Source organism: Littorina saxatilis, linkage group LG1, assembly GCF_037325665.1.
Source record: "Littorina saxatilis isolate snail1 linkage group LG1, US_GU_Lsax_2.0, whole genome shotgun sequence".
Taxonomy (NCBI): domain Eukaryota; kingdom Metazoa; phylum Mollusca; class Gastropoda; order Littorinimorpha; family Littorinidae; genus Littorina; species Littorina saxatilis.
In genome coordinates this window covers 2,724,963-2,748,753 of record NC_090245.1, presented here as the reverse complement: position 1 = coordinate 2,748,753, position 23,791 = coordinate 2,724,963, and the positions used below count along the sequence as shown (strand labels likewise).

The 23,791-nt window shown below is 44.1% G+C and overlaps 1 protein-coding gene across 1 annotated transcript in view; it reads right to left on the bottom strand.

Annotated features, from left to right (window-relative positions):
- Window positions 1–23,791, bottom strand: part of LOC138959358 (neural-cadherin-like) — a 51,763-nt gene that overhangs the window by 8,536 nt on the left and 19,436 nt on the right. The window contains exons 4-17 of the mRNA XM_070330791.1: window positions 18,608–18,794; window positions 16,620–16,766; window positions 15,521–15,645; window positions 14,889–15,056; window positions 12,799–13,108; window positions 11,760–12,072; window positions 11,276–11,444; window positions 10,503–10,741; window positions 9,916–10,055; window positions 6,013–6,285; window positions 5,483–5,704; window positions 4,584–4,698; window positions 941–1,131; window positions 238–482 (exon numbers count right to left, since the gene is read on the bottom strand). Of these exons, the coding sequence (XP_070186892.1) occupies window positions 238–482; window positions 941–1,131; window positions 4,584–4,698; window positions 5,483–5,704; window positions 6,013–6,285; window positions 9,916–10,055; window positions 10,503–10,741; window positions 11,276–11,444; window positions 11,760–12,072; window positions 12,799–13,108; window positions 14,889–15,056; window positions 15,521–15,645; window positions 16,620–16,766; window positions 18,608–18,794 (2,844 nt within the window). The remainder of the gene's footprint in view (window positions 1–237; window positions 483–940; window positions 1,132–4,583; window positions 4,699–5,482; window positions 5,705–6,012; window positions 6,286–9,915; window positions 10,056–10,502; window positions 10,742–11,275; window positions 11,445–11,759; window positions 12,073–12,798; window positions 13,109–14,888; window positions 15,057–15,520; window positions 15,646–16,619; window positions 16,767–18,607; window positions 18,795–23,791) is intronic.

Here is a 23,791-nt window from a genome sequence, read left to right as displayed (position 1 = left end):
CTCCTTCTCTGCTCTCTCTCTGTTCTCTCTCTCTCTTCTCTCTCCCTCTCCCCCTCACCTCAGCCGTATTGAGCAGCACCAGGCTGTCTGTCTGTTACAGGGGGTAGTATATGGGGAGCCGTGAGTCTCTCTCTCTCTCTCTCTCTCTCTCTCTCTCTCCTCTCTCTCTCTCTCTCTCTCTCTCTCCTCTCTCTCTCTCTCTCTCTCTCTCTCTCTCTCTCTCTCTCTCTCTCTCACCTCTGCCTTGTTGAGCACCACGAGGCTGTCAGTCTGTGACGGGGGGTAGTAGGGGGAGCCGTGAGCGGAGTAGCGAACGTCAGTGAAGCCCCCCTCCACGTCCTGCACACTGATGATCTCCACGTTGGCCGGGTCGGTGTCGAGCTTCTCGGCCAGCAGCATGTGCAGCTCCTCGTACTGACTCCTGGCAGTGCTGCCCGCGCTGGGCGAGCTCGGCACCTTAATGAACTGCTCAGCGCTCGTGTCTGTGTGAGAAGAGACATGTACATTTATGCAAATGTAACCGAATGCACGAAGCACAACAATCACCTTGGAGGCAAAGGCCAGTCAAACAGGATTGAGAATTTTAGAGCTAATTTAATAGCCCTATTAAAACTGACATGGGTGCTCTAAGGTTCCCAACAGCATACAAGGGGACAACAGCAGCTGGGCCCCATCACAAACAGAACTCTACAACTCACAGATGTCTAGCTGGCAACGTTGAAGAAACGTCGAGCTATCATAAATAGCTCGCGCTCTTCGCCGGCAGACAACTCGGGAGAGCCTGGGCTGCTGTGAAGGGTGATTCGGTAGTCTCCCTGTCACACAACGAAAGAAAGAAAGAAAGACAGAAGGAAAAAAAGGAAAGAAAATAAATCAAATGAATTTAATTTAAACTTTTTTTTTTCTCTTTTCAACTAAAAGGCTTGAAGTCAGCCCTGACCTTTGAGGCGAACGGCTCCGGAGTTCCTGACAGCCTCCTCAGTGAGGTCATGGATAACCACAGAGACGGTGGATGTGACAGTGCTGTCAAACTGCTTGTCGTAGACAGTGACCGTGAAGCGGTAAGGGTTGGTCGCCGTGTTGCTGGGTACCCCTTTCTGCATGGTCACCATTCCCGTGTTCGAGTCGACCCTGTGCACACATATTTCAATTTTCTTTGTTGTTGTTGGTAATTTCATAAGTTTATGCTGGACACACATATGCTGAAATGTGTGAATGCGTATGTATGTGCACACACTAAGCAAGCCAGCATAGAAATGCATGAACTGCCACAAACACAAACGTACCCTTGTCTCTTTATCTTTCTCTCTCACTCATGTGCATGACCTACTTCATCCAGAATTGTAAGTCAAATAACAATGCAACAATTAGCAAATCTGACACAGAAAAGAACAAATTTAATCATAATTGCATATGCTAAACTATCTCAGATGTGCCAAGGTTTGACAAGGGAGATCATCAGATGTGCCAAGGTTTGACAAGGGACTAGATCATCAGATGTGCCAAGGTTTGACAAGGGAGATCATCAGATGTGCCAAGGTTTGACAAGGGAGATCATCAGATGTGCCAAGGTTTGACAAGGGAGATCATCAGATGTGCCAAGGTTTGACAAGGGAGATCATCAGATGTGCCAAGGTTTGACAAGGGAGATCATCAGATGTGCCAAGGTTTGACAAGGGACTAGATCATCAGATGTGCCAAGGTTTGACAAGGGAGATCATCAGATGTGCCAAGGTTTGACAAGGGAGATCATCAGATGTGCCAAGGTTTGACAAGGGATGAGATCATCAGATGTGCCAAGGTTTGACAAGGGAGATCATCAGATGTGCCAAGGTTTGACAAGGGAGATCATCAGATGTGCCAAGGTTTGACAAGGGACTAGATCATCAGATGTGCCAAGGTTTGACAAGGGAGATCATCAGATGTGCCAAGGTTTGACAAGGGAGATCATCAGATGTGCCAAGGTTTGACAAGGGATGAGATCATCAGATGTGCCAAGGTTTGACAAGGGAGATCATCAGATGTGCCAAGGTTTGACAAGGGAGATCATCAGATGTGCCAAGGTTTGACAAGGGATGAGATCATCAGATGTGCCAAGGTTTGACAAGGGAGATCATCAGATGTGCCAAGGTTTGACAAGGGAGATCATCAGATGTGCCAAGGTTTGACAAGGGATGAGATCATCAGATGTGCCAAGGTTTGACAAGGGAGATCATCAGAAGTGCCAAGGTTTGACAAGGGAGATCATCAGATGTGCCAAGGTTTGACAAGGGATGAGATCATCAGATGTGCCAAGGTTTGACAAGGGAGATCATCAGATGTGCCAAGGTTTGACAAGGGAGATCATCAGATGTGCCAAGGTTTGACAAGGGAGATCATCAGATGTGCCAAGGTTTGACAAGGGATGAGATCATCAGATGTGCCAAGGTTTGACAAGGGATGAGATCATCAGATGTGCCAAGGTTTGACAAGGGAGATCATCAGATGTGCCAAGGTTTGACAAGGGAGATCATCAGATGTGCCAAGGTTTGACAAGGGATGAGATCATCAGATGTGCCAAGGTTTGACAAGGGAGATCATCAGATGTGCCAAGGTTTGACAAGGGAGATCATCAGATGTGCCAAGGTTGACAAGGGAGATCATCAGATGTGCCAAGGTTTGACAAGGGATGAGATCATCAGATGTGCCAAGGTTTGACAAGGGAGATCATCAGATGTGCCAAGGTTTGACAAGGGACTAGATCATCAGATGTGCCAAGGTTTGACAAGGGAGATCATCAGATGTGCCAAGGTTTGACAAGGGAGATCATCAGATGTGCCAAGGTTTGACAAGGGAGATCATCCCTTCACTTGCACACATACCAAAGATCAACATCCTGGTCCCAGTGGAGGGATGAGCGACTCCCATGTAAAAGCCTGACCAGATCTCAGATGGTGAGCGGCTAACGAATCCAATTATATCTAGTCCTTAATGGGCACAAAAACTATGCCCAATAGGGCATGAAGCACCATCATCATCATCATCAGATGGTGAGCGGCTAACGAATCCAATTATATCTAGTCCTTAATGGGCACAAAAACTATGCCCAATAGGGCATGAAGCACCATCATCATCATCAGATGGTGAGCGGCTAACGAATCCAATTATATCTAGTCCTTAATGGGCACAAAAACTATGCCCAATAGGGCATGAAGCACCATCATCATCATCAGATGGTGAGCGGCTAACGAATCCAATTATATCTAGTCCTTAATGGGCACAAAAACTATGCCCAATAGGGCATGAAGCACCATCATCATCATCAGATGGTGAGCGGCTAACGAATCCAATTATATCTAGTCCTTAATGGGCACAAAAACTATGCCCAATAGGGCATGAAGCACCATCATCATCATCATCAGATGGTGAGCGGCTAACGAATCCAATTATATCTAGTCCTTAATGGGCACAAAAACTATGCCCAATAGGGCATGAAGCACCATCATCATCATCAGATGGTGAGCGGCTAACGAATCCAATTATATCTAGTCCTTAATGGGCACAAAAACTATGCCCAATAGGGCATGAAGCACCATCATCATCATCAGATGGTGAGCGGCTAACGAATCCAATTATATCTAGTCCTTAATGGGCACAAAAACTATGCCCAATAGGGCATGAAGCACCATCATCATCATCAGATGGTGAGCGGCTAACGAATCCAATTATATCTAGTCCTTAATGGGCACAAAAACTATGCCCAATAGGGCATGAAGCACCATCATCATCATCAGATGGTGAGCGGCTAACGAATCCAATTATATCTAGTCCTTAATGGGCACAAAAACTATGCCCAATAGGGCATGAAGCACCATCATCATCATCAGATGGTGAGCGGCTAACGAATCCAATTATATCTAGTCCTTAATGGGCACAAAAACTATGCCCAATAGGGCATGAAGCACCATCATCATCATCAGATGGTGAGCGGCTAACGAATCCAATTATATCTAGTCCTTAATGGGCACAAAAACTATGCCCAATAGGGCATGAAGCACCATCATCATCATCATCAGATGGTGAGCGGCTAACGAATCCAATTATATCTAGTCCTTAATGGGCACAAAAACTATGCCCAATAGGGCATGAAGCACCATCATCATCATCAGATGGTGAGCGGCTAACGAATCCAATTATATCTAGTCCTTAATGGGCACAAAAACTATGCCCAATAGGGCATGAAGCACCATCATCATCATCAGATGGTGAGCGGCTAACGAATCCAATTATATCTAGTCCTTAATGGGCACAAAAACTATGCCCAATAGGGCATGAAGCACCATCATCATCATCAGATGGTGAGCGGCTAACGAATCCAATTATATCTAGTCCTTAATGGGCACAAAAACTATGCCCAATAGGGCATGAAGCACCATCATCATCATCAGATGGTGAGCGGCTAACGAATCCAATTATATCTAGTCCTTAATGGGCACAAAAACTATGCCCAATAGGACATGAAGCATCATCATCATCATCAGATGGTGAGCCAAACCGTTGACACAGGAAGGGCTGTGCATTTACTGACTGAAAAATAAACTTACGTGAAGTATTTCTCCATCCAGGCAGGACCGGCAAAGGTGAAGGTCTTGTCGGGCAGATCCCAGTCGTCCTGATCCTCCACATACACACGGCCGATCGCCAGCGGTCCGAATGATCCTGGTCAAAACATAACAGTATTAATACATGAGCCTTCAAAGCATACCCGAACAATCCTGTTGAAAACAAAACATTATTGCATTAGCATTCAAAAGATGCCCGAACAATCCTGGAAAAAACAAAACAACATTATTACATTAGCCTTCAGACATGCCAAGGCAAAGGAAAGAAATGCGAATAAGAAACAAGAAATTCCTCCGAGGTAGGAAAAACACCCCCGTCCTTACCATTCTCACTGCCACCAACTGAGAAGGTTATTTCCCTTTGACCATTAATATGTCCCTCTATAAGTCCTTGTAGAATCTGAATCCACCAATAACTCCCTAACCGTGTGTTTGACTGGTCCCAAGTTTTGTAAGGACCGTCTCAGGAATGTATAGAACCTGTTCACCAAGTTTGGTGACGATCGGTCCGTTCATTCTTGAGATCTATATGCGAACACAAACAAACAAACAAACACATCGACCGAATCCTATACACACCCCTATACCGGGGGTGTAAATACATTTTAATGGACACACACAAAAACACTCACACACTCAAAAGTCAACTTTAACTTGGTAATGTCAAAACTTTCACACAAAGGGATAGGCTCCTCTGTACAATGAACATATGCTGTGTACAGAACATACATGCATACAAAGACACACACACACACACACTCCCTCCCCCCCTTACACACACACACAGATGCCGCAGAGATGTTCTCTACCCCGACCTTTCTTCCCTGCCTTCCTCACTCATTCCCTCCTTACCCCCACTTTCTTCATTCAACCCCCCTCACCCTTGTAGTTGTAGACGAAGATGTCCTGCGTGCCGGGGGCCATGTCGTTGTCGTTGATGTCGGCGATGGTGACGGTGAGGGTGTTGGTTCCGGTCTGAGCCTCCCTGCTACCGGAGACCCGCATGTCCCACATGATGATGGGGATGTAGTAGTACTTCTGCTGCTCGCGGTTGAAGCGGGAGCTGGTGGAGATGGTGGCTGTGCCGTTCCCTCCGTCCGAGGCTGAACAAAAACGACAAAAATGATCAACTGAATCTGGCCTGCACTTCAATGTCAACGTTAGAGTTAGTGGAGATAGTTGCTGTGCCATCCCTTCCGACGGCACTTGAAGAAAAACGATTACAAAAAACCACACGTACACACATTTAGACACACACACACACACACACACACACACACACACACACACACACACACACACACACACACACACACACACACACACACACACACACACACACACACACACACACACACGCACACCCCATCAACCCCACACGCACACACCAAAACCAAGGCTTCACACTCACCTGGATTAAATCTAAACTGGAAGGTGTCTTCACAGGTGGGCTTGACGTCACAGGGACAGGTACCCCCCGGGCAGGTCGTGAGCATGAAGCCAAAGGGGGGACCGAAAGGGGGAGCGTCTGGGTCCTTGGCCAAGATCTCCTGAACGACCCTGTTGACGTTGTCTTCCTCCTCTAGCACGTGGGGGTGGTAGTCCTGCCTGAAGGTGGGGTAGTTGTCGTTCACGTCGTCCACGATCACCACCAGGGTGGCTGTGCCAGTGAGTGGCGGGTTTCCTGCAACAAAACAGACATTACAGAATCAAAAAAACAAGAAAGGTAAGTTGTTAGAACGTTGTTATTGACAAAAATACATAATAATAATAATAATAATAATAATAATAAGAACATTTATATAGCGCTAAATCAAAAACTTTCGTTAAAAAGGCTTGCTCTAAGCGCTTGACATCTAAACTAAAACGTCATTCACACTCTTTACAATGATGTACAAGAACTTCATGTCACACTCTTTCATTCAGTATAGCACCATTCACACAGTTGTTATTCTGTACAAGACAATAAGTTAGTCTAACATTTAGAATGTTCATAAGATGAAAACAAGAGAAAACCAGACTGATTAAAACAACTGCTTAGTGCTAACAAAGCATGAATCTTAATGATAACGTAATACATGTTTAACTGTTAAGACCATAAAAAAACAAACAAACCTATATGCTAAAATAACTTCGAACTTTTAAGAACTTCTTATAAGATACACAGCACAGCTAGATAAACACCAGAATGATAAAACAAAAGACAACTCGTTAAAACTATTAAATGCATCAATGTCTAAAACACGAAAGACTCAAATATAAGATACACAATTCTCTAAAATTGTTTATTAAAACTGAAACCGACCTGCTCAAAGTAAACCATACCCACCCCCTCCCTACCCACCCCCAACCCTCCTCCTACACTAAATACTAATTATTTCTACTCTTAACTTCCCAACTACACATTACAGAGTTAGTGGCTTAGGTTCCTTAGTATAACCTTGTCGCCAAAATGTACCTGTCATAACAGACCACCTGCTATGGAGGGACACTGTTTGCTCCACATCTGCCATCTAATATGAATAGTTTTTAATGTAGGATGTAAACACACACAAAAATCAAGTAGTCTCAATATTCTTTATCACTCTGTTGAATATGTAATAGGATCTAAACAATGCTGAGTTATACATGTATCAAGTTGAATTATTGCATGTTTGAATGAGTAATCTCTATTTCTTTAGCTCACAACTTTCCGGTCCCCTCCCCTTGCCCTTTGTGTGAGGAGGTTCATCGCAAAACACAATCAAAGGTTGGTGCACAATGTATTCACATTCGTTTGTAAAATGATTCTCTACCTGTTCCCTTGAAGTAATAATGATACAATCTCAAGACCCATCTCCTTTATCCTTGTTTGCTTATTCTCACAACAACTCTTGTGGTGTGTACACAAGTTGCCGTCCTCTTCACAGCTACAAGGCATCTGTCACGACCACTCCTGTGGTGTGTACACAAGTTGCCGTCCTCTTCACAGCTACAAGGCATCTGTCACGACCACTCCTGTGGTGTGTACACAAGTTGCCGTCCTCTTCACAGCTACAAGGCATCTGTCACGACCACTCTTGTGGTGTGTACACAAGTTGCCGTCCTCTTCACAGCTACAAGGCATCTGTCACGACCACTCTTGTGGTGTGTACACAAGTTGCCGTCCTCTTCACAGCTACAAGGCATCTGTCACGACCACTCTTGTGGTGTGTACACAAGTTGCCGTCCTCTTCACAGCTACAAGGCATCTGTCACAACCACTCTTGTGGTGTGTACACAAGTTGCCGTCCTCTTCACAGCTACAAGGCATCGGTCACGACCACTCCTGTGGTGTGTACACAAGTTGCCGTCCTCTTCACAGCTACAAGGCATCGGTCACAACCACTCCTGTGGTGTGTACACAAGTTGCCGTCCTCTTCACAGCTACAAGGCACCTGTCACAACCACTCTTGTGGTGTGTACACAAGTTGCCGTCCTCTTCACAGCTACAAGGCATCGGTCACAACCACTCCTGTGGTGGGTACACAAGTTGCCGTCCTCTTCACAGCTACAAGGCATCGGTCACGACCACTCCTGTGGTGGGTACACAAGTTGCCGTCCTCTTCACAGCTACAAGGCATCTGTCACAACCACTCTTGTGGTGTGTACACAAGTTGCCGTCCTCTTCACAGCTACAAGGCATCGGTCACGACCACTCCTGTGGTGTGTACACAAGTTGCCGTCCTCTTCACAGCTACAAGGCATCTGTCACAACCACTCCTGTGGTGTGTACTAAAGTTGCCGTCCTCTTCACAGCTACAAGGCATCTGTCACGACCACTCCTGTGGTGTGTACACAAGTTGCCGTCCTATTCACAGCTACAAGGCATCTGTCACAACCACTCTTGTGGTGTGTACAAAAGTTGCCGTCCTCTTCACAGCTACAAGGCATCTGTCACGACCACTCCTGTGGTGTGTACACAAGTTGCCGTCCTCTTCACAGCTACAAGGCATCTGTCACAACCACTCCTGTGGTGTGTACACAAGTTGCCGTCCTCTTCACAGCTACAAGGCATCTGTCACGACCACTCCTGTGGTGTGTACACAAGTTGCCGTCCTCTTCACAGCTACAAGGCATCTGTCACGACCACTCCTGTGGTGTGTACACAAGTTGCCGTCCTCTTCACAGCTACAAGGCATCGGTCACGACCACTCCTGTGGTGTGTACACAAGTTGCCGTCCTCATCACAGCTACAAGGCATCTGTCACGACCACTCCTGTGGTGTGTACACAAGTTGCCGTCCTCTTCACAGCTACAAGGCATCTGTCACGACCACTCCTGTGGTGTGTACACAAGTTGCCGTCCTCATCACAGCTACAAGGCATCGGTCACGACCACTCCTGTGGTGTGTACACAAGTTGCCGTCCTCTTCACAGCTACAAGGCATCTGTCACGACCACTCCTGTGGTGTGTACACAAGTTGCCGTCCTCTTCACAGCTACAAGGCATCTGTCACGACCACTCCTGTGGTGTGTACACAAGTTGCCGTCCTCATCACAGCTACAAGGCATCTGTCACGACCACTCCTGTGGTGTGTACACAAGTTGCCGTCCTCTTCACAGCTACAAGGCATCTGTCACGACCACTCCTGTGGTGTGTACACAAGTTGCCGTCCTCTTCACAGCTACAAGGCATCTTTCACGACCACTCTTGTGGTGTGTACACAAGTTGCCGTCCTCTTCACAGCTACAAGGCATCTGTCACGACCACTCTTGTGGTGTGTACACAAGTTGCCGTCCTCTTCACAGCTACAAGGCATCTTTCACGACCACTCCTGTGGTGTGTACACAAGTTGCCGTCCTCATCACAGCTACAAGGCATCTGTCACGACCACTCTTGTGGTGTGTACACAAGTTGCCGTCCTCTTCACAGCTACAAGGCATCTGTCACGACCACCCCTGTGGTGTGTACACAAGTTGCCGTCCTCTTCACAGCTACAAGGCATCGGTCACGACCACTCCTGTGGTGGGTACACAAGTTGCCGTCCTCTTCACAGCTACAAGGCATCGGTCACAACCACTCCTGTGGTGGGTACACAAGTTGCCGTCCTCTTCACAGCTACAAGGCATCTGTCACGACCCTGACGCACGAGAGAAATGGAGTGCCATCCCAACACGCTGCTCTAGTGGAAGCCCCCTGTTACCACCTTCACAAATCTAAGAAAGTCAGGTCTTATAAAGACAGGAGTCTTAAAATGGGGGTCAATGTACAGAAAAGTTGTGAAAACAGGGTCTTAAAAACAAAGGGAGTTTTAAATTGGGGGGTCTGAAAAGGGGTGTTCCGCTGCACCCACCTTTGTCAATGGCCTGGATGATGATCGGATGGCGCGCATCAGTCTCTCTGTCCAGCGGTATCTGCCCTGTCTTCACTTGGCCTGACGTCGGGTCGATGAAAAACTGGTGCATGGGGTCTGACTCTCGGCGGATGGAGAACCTGACATAATCAGGGACACTCTGTTAAAGCTCTGGCATCTGATGCTGACAAAAAAGAACCTACCTGAGATTCTTGTTTTTTCCCCCCTAAATTTGATTGTTAAAGGAAGCAGTGAATAACACTGACAAGACTGGGTTCTAAATTAAAACCAGACCAATAATGAATAGGTTAACTACTGTGCACTTTAAAAAAATAGTGTTTATTCAAAACTTTTTACTTTTTCTGGGATCCTGATTGACTCTGAGATTACGATTCGCCTGAAACTGGCCGTTTATATTCAGCATTATTTCAAGACGTACAAAAATCAAATACGATTATCCAACTCAAACCCCTCCCTTGCACGCATGAGTAGCCTACTCACTCAAACTGCTGGTTGATGCCCACTGTACTGCTGGTTGATGCCCACTGTACTCACTCAAACTGCTGGTTGATACCCACTGTACTCACTCAAACTGCTGGTTGATGCCCGAGTCGAGGTCCGAGGCAGAGAAGGTGTAGAGGAGCTTGCCGCGCTGCGCAGCCTCCGACACGTTGGTTGTGGCTGTGGAGGGCGTGATCTGTGGCGTGTTGTCGTTGAAGTCCACCACCTCGATCTCCACGTAGCACACGTCTTCCTGTCCATCTTTGTCCGAGGCCGTCACCGTCAGGTTGAATCGCCGCTGCTGGTCGTTCTCATAGTCCACAGGCTGAGGGAGGCAAAGGTCAGCACCATCAAGTCACGAGACACCCCAATTCATTAAAAAAAAATATAAACAGTTTTGAAAAAAAACCGTTCAACTAACATTGTAATCCCTAATGCTAGGCGTTGTTCTCATTCACCACCAGAAAGTGAACCCTGGTCTTTTAACCTGATTCATCCACAGGCTCCAAAGCCTTCGATCTAATCCACCCTCTTCTGGATGTTTCTTCTCCACCTCACATTACATTAAAAGAAGTGTGTATAAAGTGAGGTGTGTACTCACAGTGGAGACCCTGATGCTGCCCTCGTTGTCCCCCCCCCCCCAATTACATTAAAAGAAGTGTGTGTAAAGTGAGGTGTGTACTCACAGTGTAGACCCTGATGCTGCCCTCGTTGCCCCCCCCCCCCCCCCAATTACATTAAAAGAAGTGTGTATAAAGTGAGGTGTGTACTCACAGTGTAGACCCTGATGCTGCCCTCGTTGCCCCCCCCCCCCCAATTACATTAAAAGAAGTGTGTATAAAGTGAGGTGTGTACTCACAGTGTAGACCCTGATGCTGCCCTCGTTGTTCTCATCCACCACAGTGAAGTGAACCCTGTCTGCGTCATTGGTCAGAGCGTACGAGATCTGTGCGTTCTCTCCGATATCAGCGTCTGTGGCCACCACACGAATCACCTCCCCTGATTCCAGCTTCTCAGACATCTGCGTTCTGTTCAAAATGAGCACACACACTGTCAAAAGTAGAACAAGAAGTGGTGGTGGTTGTAGTGGTGGTGGTGATGCTGATGCTGATGCTGCTGATGATGATACACTTTGATTTATTTTCAATGAACCGGTAAAACAAACAGAAATGCATGCAGACAGACAGACAGACAGACAGACAGGCGGTCAGACAGACAGACAGACAGACAGACAGACAGTCAGACAGACAGACAGACAGACAGACAGGCGGACAGACAGACAGACAGACAGACAGACAGACACACACACACACACACACACACACAGCCCTCCCCCCCCTTACCTGTAGATCCTCTGCTGAAAGATGGGCGGCTGGTCATTTTTATCAGTCAGGGTGATGGTCAGAGTCCCTGTGGTGTCCAGCGGTGGACTGCCCTGGTCCCTGAGAATGATGGTGACCCGGTACGTGTCCTGCGTCTCTCTGTCCAAGGTGTCGGGCTCTGTGTTGGTCTGTACCAGGCCTGAGGTTTGGTCAATGGTGAAGTAATCTGGCTTGGGATCGCCCGCACCGTCCACGATGTTGCTGATCTCGTAAGTCACGGTGCCGTTTTCACCGAAATCATAGTCATCCGCCAGCACCAGAACGACCGATGTAGCTGTAAAGCCACAGTAAATTTATCATCCATAGCCTGGTCAATCTTATCTATAGCTGATCAATATTATAAGATATATCTATAACTTTTATATTTTCTCTGTAACAGGCTAGTATTATTTGTAAGTGATCTATATCTATAACTGCTCAATCTCATCTTTAACTGGTCAAACTCTTCTATAACTGGCCAATCTTATTCATAATTGTTTAATCTAGTGTATTACTGGTCAGTCTTATCTATAACTGTTCATATCGTTATAAATTCCTCATTTATAGTCAAGTAACATGGTAATTTCCAGACAATTCCTCGTTTTTAACTGATCAGTCATTCTCAACTGTTTTGAGCAATTTAAGGGTAACAAGGGCGCATGTTGGTGTCTCATGTAATGTTTTAGTACGCCTGAAATTTGTCATAGCCAGCCAGAAAGGGCATTTCTGGACCGGGCGCACAGTGTCTCTCCAGCACTGAATCCTGGGTTTCACTAGCACTGACTACAACACTGAACAAACTCCTCACAGCTTAATTCCATACATGTGTACATGCTACAGAAGATGACGAAGACAGCACCGACTACAACACTGAACAAACTCCTCACAGCTTTATTCCATACATGTGTACATGCTACAGAAGATGACGAAGACAGCACTGACTACAACACTGAACAAACTCCTCACAGCTTTATTCCATACATGTGTACATGCTACAGAAGATGACGAAGACAGCACTGACCTTTGGGGGAATGTTCCAGGACTGACCCTTCCAAGGGGTCAGTGATGAACCTGGGAGCATTGTCGTTCATGTCTTGGGGCCTGACAGAGACGCTGGCATAGCCCGTGTTGGGATTGGTCCGCTCGTCTGTGGCCGCCACTGTGAACTGGTAGATGGCAAAGCCGTTGGGCTGGTCACGGTCAAGCGATCTGGTGACCGAGACTACCCCGCTGGTAGGATTTATGGTGAAGTGATCGATCACTGCGGGGTTACCCTCCAGGTGGTAGCGGATCTCGTTGGGGCGGTCTACATCTGCGTCAGTGGCAGTCACCTGTTTACACAACACACACTCCGATGAGAAAAACCCTCCCAATAAAGCACACCTGTCTATTATCTTCAGCAAAATATACCTGTTGTGACAGGACACCTGCAATGTACGGACGCTTTCTTTTGGTTCAAAGGTTGTCCGTTCACCACAGGTATACTGTACAATGCTAGTGGCTAAGTTAAGACAGAGTAAGTACAGAAGAGAAGTACCAGGCCACTTACCGTCAGGTATACTGTACAATGCTAGTGGCTAAGTTAAGACAGTAAGTACAGAAGAGAAGTACCAGGCCACTTACCGTCAGGTATACTGTACAATGCTAGTGGCTAAGTTAAGACAGTAAGTACAGAAGAGAAGTACCAGGCTACTTACCGTCAGGTATACTGTACAATGCTAGTGGCTAAGTTAAGACAGTAAGTACAGAAGAGAAGTACCAGGCCACTTACCGTCAGGTATACTGTACAATACTAGTGGCTAAGTTAAGACAGTAAGTACAGAAGAGAAGTACCAGGCCACTTACCGTCAGGTATACTGTACAATGCTAGTGGCTAAGTTAAGACAGTAAGTACAGAAGAGAAGTACCAGGACACTTACCGTCAGGTATACTGTACAATGCTAGTGGCTAAGTTAAGACAGTAAGTACAGAAGAGAAGTACCAGGCCACTTACCGTCAGGTATACTGTACAATACTAGTGGCTAAGTTAAGACAGTAAGTACAGAAGAGAAGTACCAGGCCACTTACCGTCAGGTATACTGTACAATGCTAGTGGCTAAGTTGAGACAGTAAGTACAGAAGAGAAGTACCAGGCCACTTACCGTCAGGTATACTGTACAATACTAGTGGCTAAGTTAAGACAGTAAGTACAGAAGAGAAGTACCAGGCCACTTACCGTCAGGTATACTGTACAATGCTAGTGGCTAAGTTAAGACAGTAAGTACAGAAGAGAAGTACCAGGCCACTTACCGTCAGGTATACTGTACAATGCTAGTGGCTAAGTTGAGACAGTAAGTACAGAAGAGAAGTACCAGGCCACTTACCGTCAGGTATACTGTACAATGCTAGTGGCTAAGTTAAGACAGAGTAAGTACAGAAGAGAAGTACCAGGCCACTTAACGTCAGGTATACTGTACAATGCTAGTGGCTAAGTTAAGACAGTAAGTACAGAAGAGAAGTACCAGGCCACTTACCGTCAGGTATACTGTACAATACTAGTGGCTACGTTCAGACAGTAAGTACAGAAGAGAAGTACCAGGCCACTTACCGTCAGGTATACTGTACAATGCTAGTGGCTAAGTTAAGACAGAGTAAGTACAGAAGAGAAGTACCAGGCTACTTACCGTCAGGTATACTGTACAATGCTAGTGGCTAAGTTAAGACAGTAAGTACAGAAGAGAAGTACCAGGCCACTTACCGTCAGGTATACTGTACAATACTAGTGGCTAAGTTGAGACAGTAAGTACAGAAGAGAAGTACCAGGCCACTTACCGTCAGGTATACTGTACAATGCTAGTGGCTAAGTTAAGACAGTAAGTACAGAAGAGAAGTACCAGGCCACTTACCGTCAGGTATACTGTACAATGCTAGTGGCTAAGTTAAGACAGAGTAAGTACAGAAGAGAAGTACCAGGCTACTTACCGTCAGGTATACTGTACAATGCTAGTGGCTAAGTTAAGACAGTAAGTACAGAAGAGAAGTACCAGGCCACTTACCGTCAGGTATACTGTACAATGCTAGTGGCTAAGTTAAGACAGAGTAAGTACAGAAGAGAAGTACCAGGCTACTTACCGTCAGGATCTGTCTGGGCACATTGTTGTCGTTTTCTGTGATGTCGTTAAACGAGTACTGACTCTGGCTAAACACCGGGATGTTGTCATTGACGTCCAGGACAGTGACGGCCACTTCGGTGGTGGCCGTAAAATTCCCGTCATTTGCCTCCAGCCGTAAGTTGAAGCTCTGAAACCATTGACAGAAATAGAGTGATAGTACATGTAGCATTTTTTAAGTGAACTGTATGGTTTCTGATCATATTCCACATTTTACACAACATAAGCTACATTTCTGTCTCATTACAATTATCATTTAATTGATCAAACACTGGCAGTACATTTACACATGAACATAAAACTGAATTCTTTAACGTCAAAATCAAAACACTTTCAAAAAACCCATGCCAAACAAGGTTTTTCTGGTTTAAAAAAAATCAAATATGACTGGATGAAAAACAGAAGAATCAGCTTGCATTTGATGTCATTTCATGCAGTGCTGCAATTGTAATTCTGCTCACTTCTCATATTTTAAATTGTTTAAAAAAACACACACACACACGAAAACACATTTCAAAGTAAAAATAAAGGTTTGCTTTACCTGCTCTTTGTGCTGTTGTACACACAATTGCGAGAAGGAAATAATTTCTGTACCTTATCTCCATTTTCAAAGTCCAGTTTTCTCAGCAGGAAGAGATTGCCTTGTCCATCTCGAACACCGAACGCTTGTGGATTTCCATTGCCTGCTGTTATCCTGTACGTGTGGCGACCTCTGTCCGCTGTTGAAGCAAGCACAATCAATCCATCAAAGTCCATACTTTGCTCGATTCCATTAAAAGTCCTAACCTGCCTATAACTGAAGATGTTCTGGACTAGGGTGTCATTGTAAGCTACCCGCTTCTACATCTAGAAATTTCTCTTTGTCTGCATTGATGATGATGATGGTGATGATGATGATGATGATGATGATGATGATTTTATTTCTTTCCACTGAACCGGTCAAACAAAAATGCATGTTACAATGCATGCGCACAGACAGACGGACAAACAGACAGATAGACAAGTTGTCTGTGCTTGAGGAACAAACATATCTGCTGCCCTGTTTTTGTTTTCATAACTGAATAATCACTGGCAAATTTGATGGCTCTCAATAACTAAACATCTGGCACATTTTGCTTGCCTAGATGAGATTGATTGAGACAAAGGAGAATTTGAATTCAGTGTGATGAGTAATGAATAATAATCTAACGATGACAAAAAACACACCACAAAAACGGGTTTAAACTCATACATGCATGCATACACACACCCATAAAACACTCACATACACACCCCCATAAAACACTCACATACACACACCCATAAAACACTCACATACACACCCCCATAAAACACTCACATACACACCCCCATAAAACACTCACATACACACACCCATAAAACACTCACATACACACACCCATAAAACACTCACATACACACACCCATAAAACACTCACATACACACACCCATAAAACACTCACATACACACACCCATAAAACACTCACATACACACACCCATAAAACACTCACATACACACACCCATAAAACACTCACATACACACACCCATAAAACAATCACATACACACCCCATAAAACACTCACATACACACACCCATAAAACACTCACATACACACATAGTCATAGGAACACAATATATAAGGACAACTTTATGATCACAAATCAGAAATTCACAAGAGATAACTTACACTCATCAGGATCGGACACAGAAACTGCAGGGAAGATGGGCTCGTTGATGTAGTAGCTTTCATTCACGACGATGTTGTAAAGCTGTCGCTCGAAGAAGGGAGGGTTGTCATTCACATCCGTTATCCTCACTAGCACCGTGACAATAGCTGAAAGTATAAGACAACAAGATTTTAAAGCTGACCGATTAAATGCATTGATTTAAGTCAAGTTCCCCCCATCTACCCCTCCATCGCCCTTGCAACATCGTACTTTTTTAACACTTTTTGTGTGTGATGGTTTTTGTTTTAATTTTTATTTATTTTATTAACCTAACATACATCGTACAAAAAATAAAAATCATCATTTCTACATAATATTAACAATGCTTCCTTCCAAGAATGAGGAACAAGGCATCAGACACAAGGATTGTACGAGGCGGAGGTTGAAAGAAAGGGGGGAAGAGTGCAGAGAGAGAGAGAGAGAGAGAGAGAGAGAGAGAGAGAGAGAGAGAGAGAGAGAGAGAGAGAGAGAGAGAGAGAGAGAGAGAGAGAGAGAGAGAGTGAGTGAGAGAGAGAGAGAGAGAGAGAGAGAGAGAGAGAGAGAGAGAGAGAGAGAGAGAGAGGGACATGGTTGGAGAAAGGGGGGAAGAGAGAACTGAAGAACAGAGAGCGGAGGTAGCAAATAAAACACATTATGTCAAAGAGGAGAAGGGAGCATGGAGATAATATATGTATCTTTGGGAATAAAACAATCCTTAGGCCTTACACTTGGCACCACAAAAAAAGTGAAACCGTCCCCTGGCATGTTACATTTCAAAAATACGTTTATCTATTATCCAACTTGTAATGAACTTGACATAATTCATATTTATTTTGGCTACGTATTCCTCGGTTTCATATTTCAATTTCAAATTAACTTTAAATCTACAAAACGTTGGTAAAATCTTTTCCATTTTGCATTTATAATTGCAACATCTTACTTGTACAGTAACAACATTTATTACCAATTCAGTGCCCCATATGGCTTTTGACCAATCAGGACAGATTCTAGGTGACCCTCTAAATGTTATAACGTTCAGGCAGGGACCCTTTTTGTTTATCACGCTAAAAATTAACAAGACAAAGTAAAAATGTAATTCAACAATATCAGCGTGATTTATTCTAAAGAATGACACTTCAAATGCTGTCAGGTAATACTCTCTTTATCTAAAAAATACCGAAAAGCGAGTTTTGTCGGTGGGTGCGTAACGGAACAGCAAGGCACCGCCCATCGTCTGAGTGTGCAATGCCGACCGCTCACTTGAAATCTAAATGATCAAAGTTCGAAAAAATCAAGTGAAATTGCGCCACTCGCTTTACATCAAATGTATCTTTACGTCATTTCCCATCCGTCTGGAGTCGGTTCTAAATCTGTCGCTCTCTGTTCAACGAGAAAAAGCGAAGCAACCAAAACGCATGTTCAACATGGTTTATCTTGTGAGATTGTTGTGTGTCAAAGGCATTTGACCTGTGAATATTCATCACGTCAGGTGTGTTACTCTGATTGGCTGACTCAGGTCACGAGAATTCTTTGACTGACAGGCATAATCAGGTAGAAGCGCTCAAGTTCCCATTGCGGCTGTTCTGTCTAATTCGCGGGGTTGCTTCGAAATTTCTTTTGGTCGAATTAAACGGTAATAAAACCGTTATTTCTAATATGCTGACTGTTAGCAAATGATAACAGACATGTCAACACACAAACACACAAACTACCACAAACACACAAACACACAAACTATCACAAACACACAAACACACAAACTATCACAAACACACAAACTACCACAAACACACAAACTACCACAAACACACAAACTATCACAAACACACAAACTATCACAAACACACAAACTACCACAAACACACAAACTATCACAAACACACAAACTATCACAAACACACAAACTATCACAAACCACAAACACACAAACTATCACAAACACACAAAGAGAAAACTAAAGTCAAGCTACCTGAGTTGTGACGAGGCCTGACGTTAGGCAGAGTTGAAGGAGCACCATCCTCAGCCTTGACCTTGACGAAATGAAGATTTAACGTCTCTCGGTCAAAGGGACGTTTGGTTCTGATGATCGCCGTGTTAGGTTGTTGCCCTTTCACAATAGTGAAGTTTTCTGAGCCCTCCGTCACGCTGAAGGTCAACTGTAACATGAAGGTCAAAGTTCACTTTAAGACTTCCTCCGACTTAACATCTTTTTTTTTCTCTCTTTATTTTCTGTTCATAATGTCGGTAAACATAGATCTGTTTTATGACTTCTGTCTTTTGTTGTTGTTGAAATTATTGCTACTTGAGTGTGCTATGGGCCAAACTGATACGAAGTGAACGGAAGCATAAGGCTAGTTATACCTCGTACAGTGAGAAAAACAGAACGTAGAGTACACAAATACAAACAGAACAAATCGGAAACCAACGAGTCGATACTGATATTCCCAAAATTCAAAGTAAAAATATCTTTTGACCCTGATCACAGTGCGCCCGGTTGGTTCAACCAGTAGAACGCCGGAAACCAAAGTCGTAACTTTGGCGGTGACGGGTTCGAATCCCTACGCAGTCAAAATCTTCTTTTTTTATGTTCACCTTTTTCTTTGGTTTAAGCGTGTTTTTATAAATTTCTTGTATATATGTTATATACAGTAACAACATTAAGAACGTTAACAAGCAGACTGCTTATGGACACGTTCCAAAACTAATAATCAATAAACATTCTGATAAGACATGGCGAATAAGTGATAACTTCAACCCTTTTCTTTCAAAATATTTCATATTTTATACAAATAAAGAGAGAGAGAGAGGGAGAGAGAGAGAGAGAGAGAGAGAGAGAGGGAGAGAGAGAGAGAGAGAGAGAGAGAGAGAGAGAGAGAGAGAGAGAGAGAGAGAGAGAATGCTTTGCTACATCTATTGCTGTCACTGTTAATATAATATCAGCCGAAGCGATCAGTTGACATAACGTAATCTTGTACAGCAGAAAATATTTTCGTATTCAAAGATATAGTTAAATCAGTATTGCCAAACAAAAGTGTTTTGCAATCCAGAGCGTACATTGGTAGACTATTGAATAAAATGGTTCTATACTGTTCAAAAAAAGAAACGCATAGCTTGTAATATTTGGTTAATTTAGTTATATGGCTACAAGGATATCCACCAAACTGCAGAAAATGTTTATCTGGTCGTCGACCTTTCGTCCATTGCCACAAGTGAGCTCTGCACGTGACGCATGCGTTATCAGTGGCTACAATGTCAAAATTGCTCATTTGGCATGACCACTCGTCATGCTTCAGTGTAATCTCGTGAAACTCGGAGAATATTGAGCTCTCACCATGTCTTCCAAAACCCATAAAAGCGGATTGTTCGCCACAAAGAAATCAGACGACAATTCAGCGACGAAAGATGGCCCGATTGAGCAGAGAAGACCGCCAAATTGCATTGGGTCGTTTACAAGCAGGCCAAAGTCAAAGTGCAATCGCCAGGCACTTCCACGTGTCCCAGAGCACCATCAGTAGACTGTGGGTCAGGTTTCAAGCCACTGGCTCCGTTGCTGACTTGCCACGAGCGGGAAGACCAAGGGCGACAACTGCTGCTCACGACCGCTTCATACGGCTCCGCCACCTCCGGAATCGTTTCCTGTCGGCCTCATCTTCTGTCCAGGCTCTCCCCGGGCCACACCGATTATCGGACCAGACCGTGCGGAACCGCCTGCATGAAGCTGGTTTGAGAGCTCGCAGACCTCACAGAGGAGCTGTCCTCACCCGCCGCCATCGCCAGAACCGAGTGCAGTGGGGCAACCAGCACCTTCGCTGGACCGTCCGGAATCACTGGAGACACGTGTGGTTCAGCGACGAGTCCTACTTCCTGCTCCAGCGACATGATGGTCGGAGGAGGGTCTACCGGAGAGTAAACGAACGTTACGCGCCCAACTGTGTGGATGAGGCACCCGTTCATGGTGGTGGAGGCGTCATGGTGTGGGGGGCGATCAATACCGCTGGAAGGAGCACCCTGGTGCACGTCCAAGGGCGCATAACTGCCCAGCGATACGTGGAGGAAATTCTGCGCCCACACGCCCTTCCTCTTCTGGCTGACCAGGATGCCATATTCCAGCAGGACAACGCTCGCACGCACACAGCACGACTCACCACCCAGTTCCTCACCGACCACCATGTCCAGGTGCTTCCCTGGCCATCCATGTCGCCAGACATGAACCCGATAGAACACCTCTGGGATGAATTGGACAGACGTGTGCGCAGGCGAGAAGAAGCGCCGGCAAATCACCGCGATCTATTGCAGGCACTTCAGGAGGAGTGGGACACCATCCCACAGCAAGATATCCGGCATCTGATCCAGTCCATGCCCAGGAGGTGCCGGGCAGTTGTTGCTGCTCAAGGCAGTCACACCCCCTACTGACTTGACAGCCTCAGCACCCAATCGTATTGATTGACTGATTGATTTGAAGATGCAAATGAACTGTGTGTGCATTCACCTGTGTCCATACCAAATTTCAAACAAATAATCTAAATATTGGATTTTCTGTTAATTTTTTCAAAAAATAAAACAAATTTGGCAAGTAGCAACTATGCGTTTCTTTTTTTGAACAGTATATGTTCTTTAAATTTTGGACAATGTAACAAAAAGTGTTCAGCGTCTTCCGGGCGTACTCCACACGTGCATTCTAAATTATCAGAGAGGTGTCGGTTAACAAGGTCTTGTTGCAAATCGCTCATATTTAATCTCAACCTGCTGTGAAATACCTGTGCCTTACGGTTGCCTAAATAATAATACTGTGGAACAACAACATCTCCATTCATCAAAAATCTTTTAAATTCACCAATTGACTGCGTTTGTCGTATATTTCTGGAAGATTATTCCACAAAGCTGTCGTTGAAGGAAAAAATGAAGATTTACATAACTCACTTCTGCATAATGGAACCTTACGTTCAAGAGGGCGTCGTCTGTGGTAAGGATTTACATCGGAAACCAAGACCGGCAGTTTGGAATATAAATATGCTGGGGTTAAACGATTTACAATGTTATAATACAGCAAGAGTTTATGTATACTCACCTTTTTCTTTATTTTATGAACTCGTCATTTCTTGTATTTTTTTCATTTTAATTCATTTCAAAGGTTTGAGTGCCGTATTGAAGATCAAATGTATCAAACGGTTGCATCATAATCGAGTACATGTACTACCAGTGAACGATTTTCCAGAAATATCCATTTTATTTTTAGAAACGTCAGTTTGCTGGAAAAACCTAATAGGCGATTGTATCACCGAGCGTCGACTGTATGTAATCAAAAATTTTGATAATACATTTTCATTTGATTAATATACTTACCCAACTCACATATAGCAATTAACCCTAGTTCACCAGTTTTAGCTAAATAATCATTATTTAGAAGCTCATGTGCTAAATAAGTAATTGTTTATAAAAAATGTAAAACAATTCTAAATAATTTTTTGTTTACGTAAACCATTCATTATTTACCTAAACAATTCATTGTTTACGTAAATAATTCATTGTTTACGTAAATAATGATTTATTTACGTAAACAATATATTATTTAGACTTATATTACATTGTTTATAAACAATCAGCAATGTTGCTAAATAAATCATTATTTACGTAAACAATGAATTATTTACGTAAACAATGAATTGTTTAGCCAACACATTTTCCATTATTTAGGGGTTTCTAGGATTCGCTTCTGAACTAAGTTTTATGTCTTTCAGTGATTACTATAATTGAATACAAGGTCTCTCCACACACTCTTATCTTAAAATAGCTGTTGTTTGGATATTATTTTGTTTATTTTACAAGCCGAGTACGAAAATAACTGATCTCAAACACAGTCAAAGGTCAAGGTCAATTAAGGTGTTTCCCTGCCGGGAGTGTTTAGTGTTTGCATTTTCTTGCTTGAAGTTGTTCAAACACAGTTTTTTCCCCTTATGTACTCTGTTCTGTTTATGTCCCAACAACATGCCTGTCTTTCCATTTCTCTTCCTTTCATCGTTTCATTTCAAAGAGAAACGTAAAAACAGCTGTGAACCGTTGAAAAACGGGAAACAATGCCTCCGACAAATGTTTAATCAAAATCTTCACACCGTGAATTTGCCATGTAGCTCCGAGAAGAATCTGGAGTGACTTCCCTTGCCTCATGCAAAACATTGCCGAAAGCATGGAGAAACAGCGACCGGGCGAGAAGCGAAAATATTCTGAGCGATTGTTACCAGAGGAGAGGCGGCGATACCACCAGAAGATTTTGGAGATTGACGGGAATGATCCGTATGACATTCCAACCAGGTGCTGGTCAGCAAATTCGGACGATCTGCCAGAGCTGAATTACATCAACATCGTAAATTATTTTGTGCCTGGCAAGAGTGCATGACACATGTGAGCAGCTGAAAGCTTACACAAGTTTGGAATCCTACCGACGTTTTGTCTCTGGCTGGGTGAGGGATGTCAAGTGCTACAGCCCTGATGGCTGTCAGAACTCTGTCATTTCTGCAAAGGTAAGAATGTGCTTTCAGTTTATAATGAATGAATGTGAGTGTTCTCTGTCTTGTGTTGCAGATATCACAAGTTGCAGTTCAGGATATTGTGTTGAGGCTTTGTCTTTGATATATTCTTCGCTTCAGTTTGTATTTTGTACTACGACAAAAGCTGTAGATAGTCTTGAATATATTTATATTTTGAAATAGCTTGCAAAATATTATATTTATAATGAGCTTCATGTTCATATTCAGTTAAAAATATGTTGTTTACTTATCATTGTTAAGGTTATTGTAAAGCACATTATGTGCGTCTCAGAGTTATATTCATTCGATTGACCTAGCTGAATGCTGATTTGTGCGACCTTCAATTTATGTTTCAGATTCTTCATTCACAACGCCTTAATGAACCAGCACTTTCTCCTTGGATCATCGCCACTTCTGATGGCAACATACTGTCAGCACACTGTACCTGCATGGCCGGAGTTGGAGAAACCTGCACACACGTCCCTTCATCTTCAAGGAGTCAGCTGTTGAGTGTGCTGTGGCAGACCGCCATTTCTGTTTGGAATCTAACAGTGAGGGGATGCTTTGTCTGCGCAAAGACCACCCATACTTTAGTCAAGTACAGTGCCAGATTGTTATGACCAGTTCCT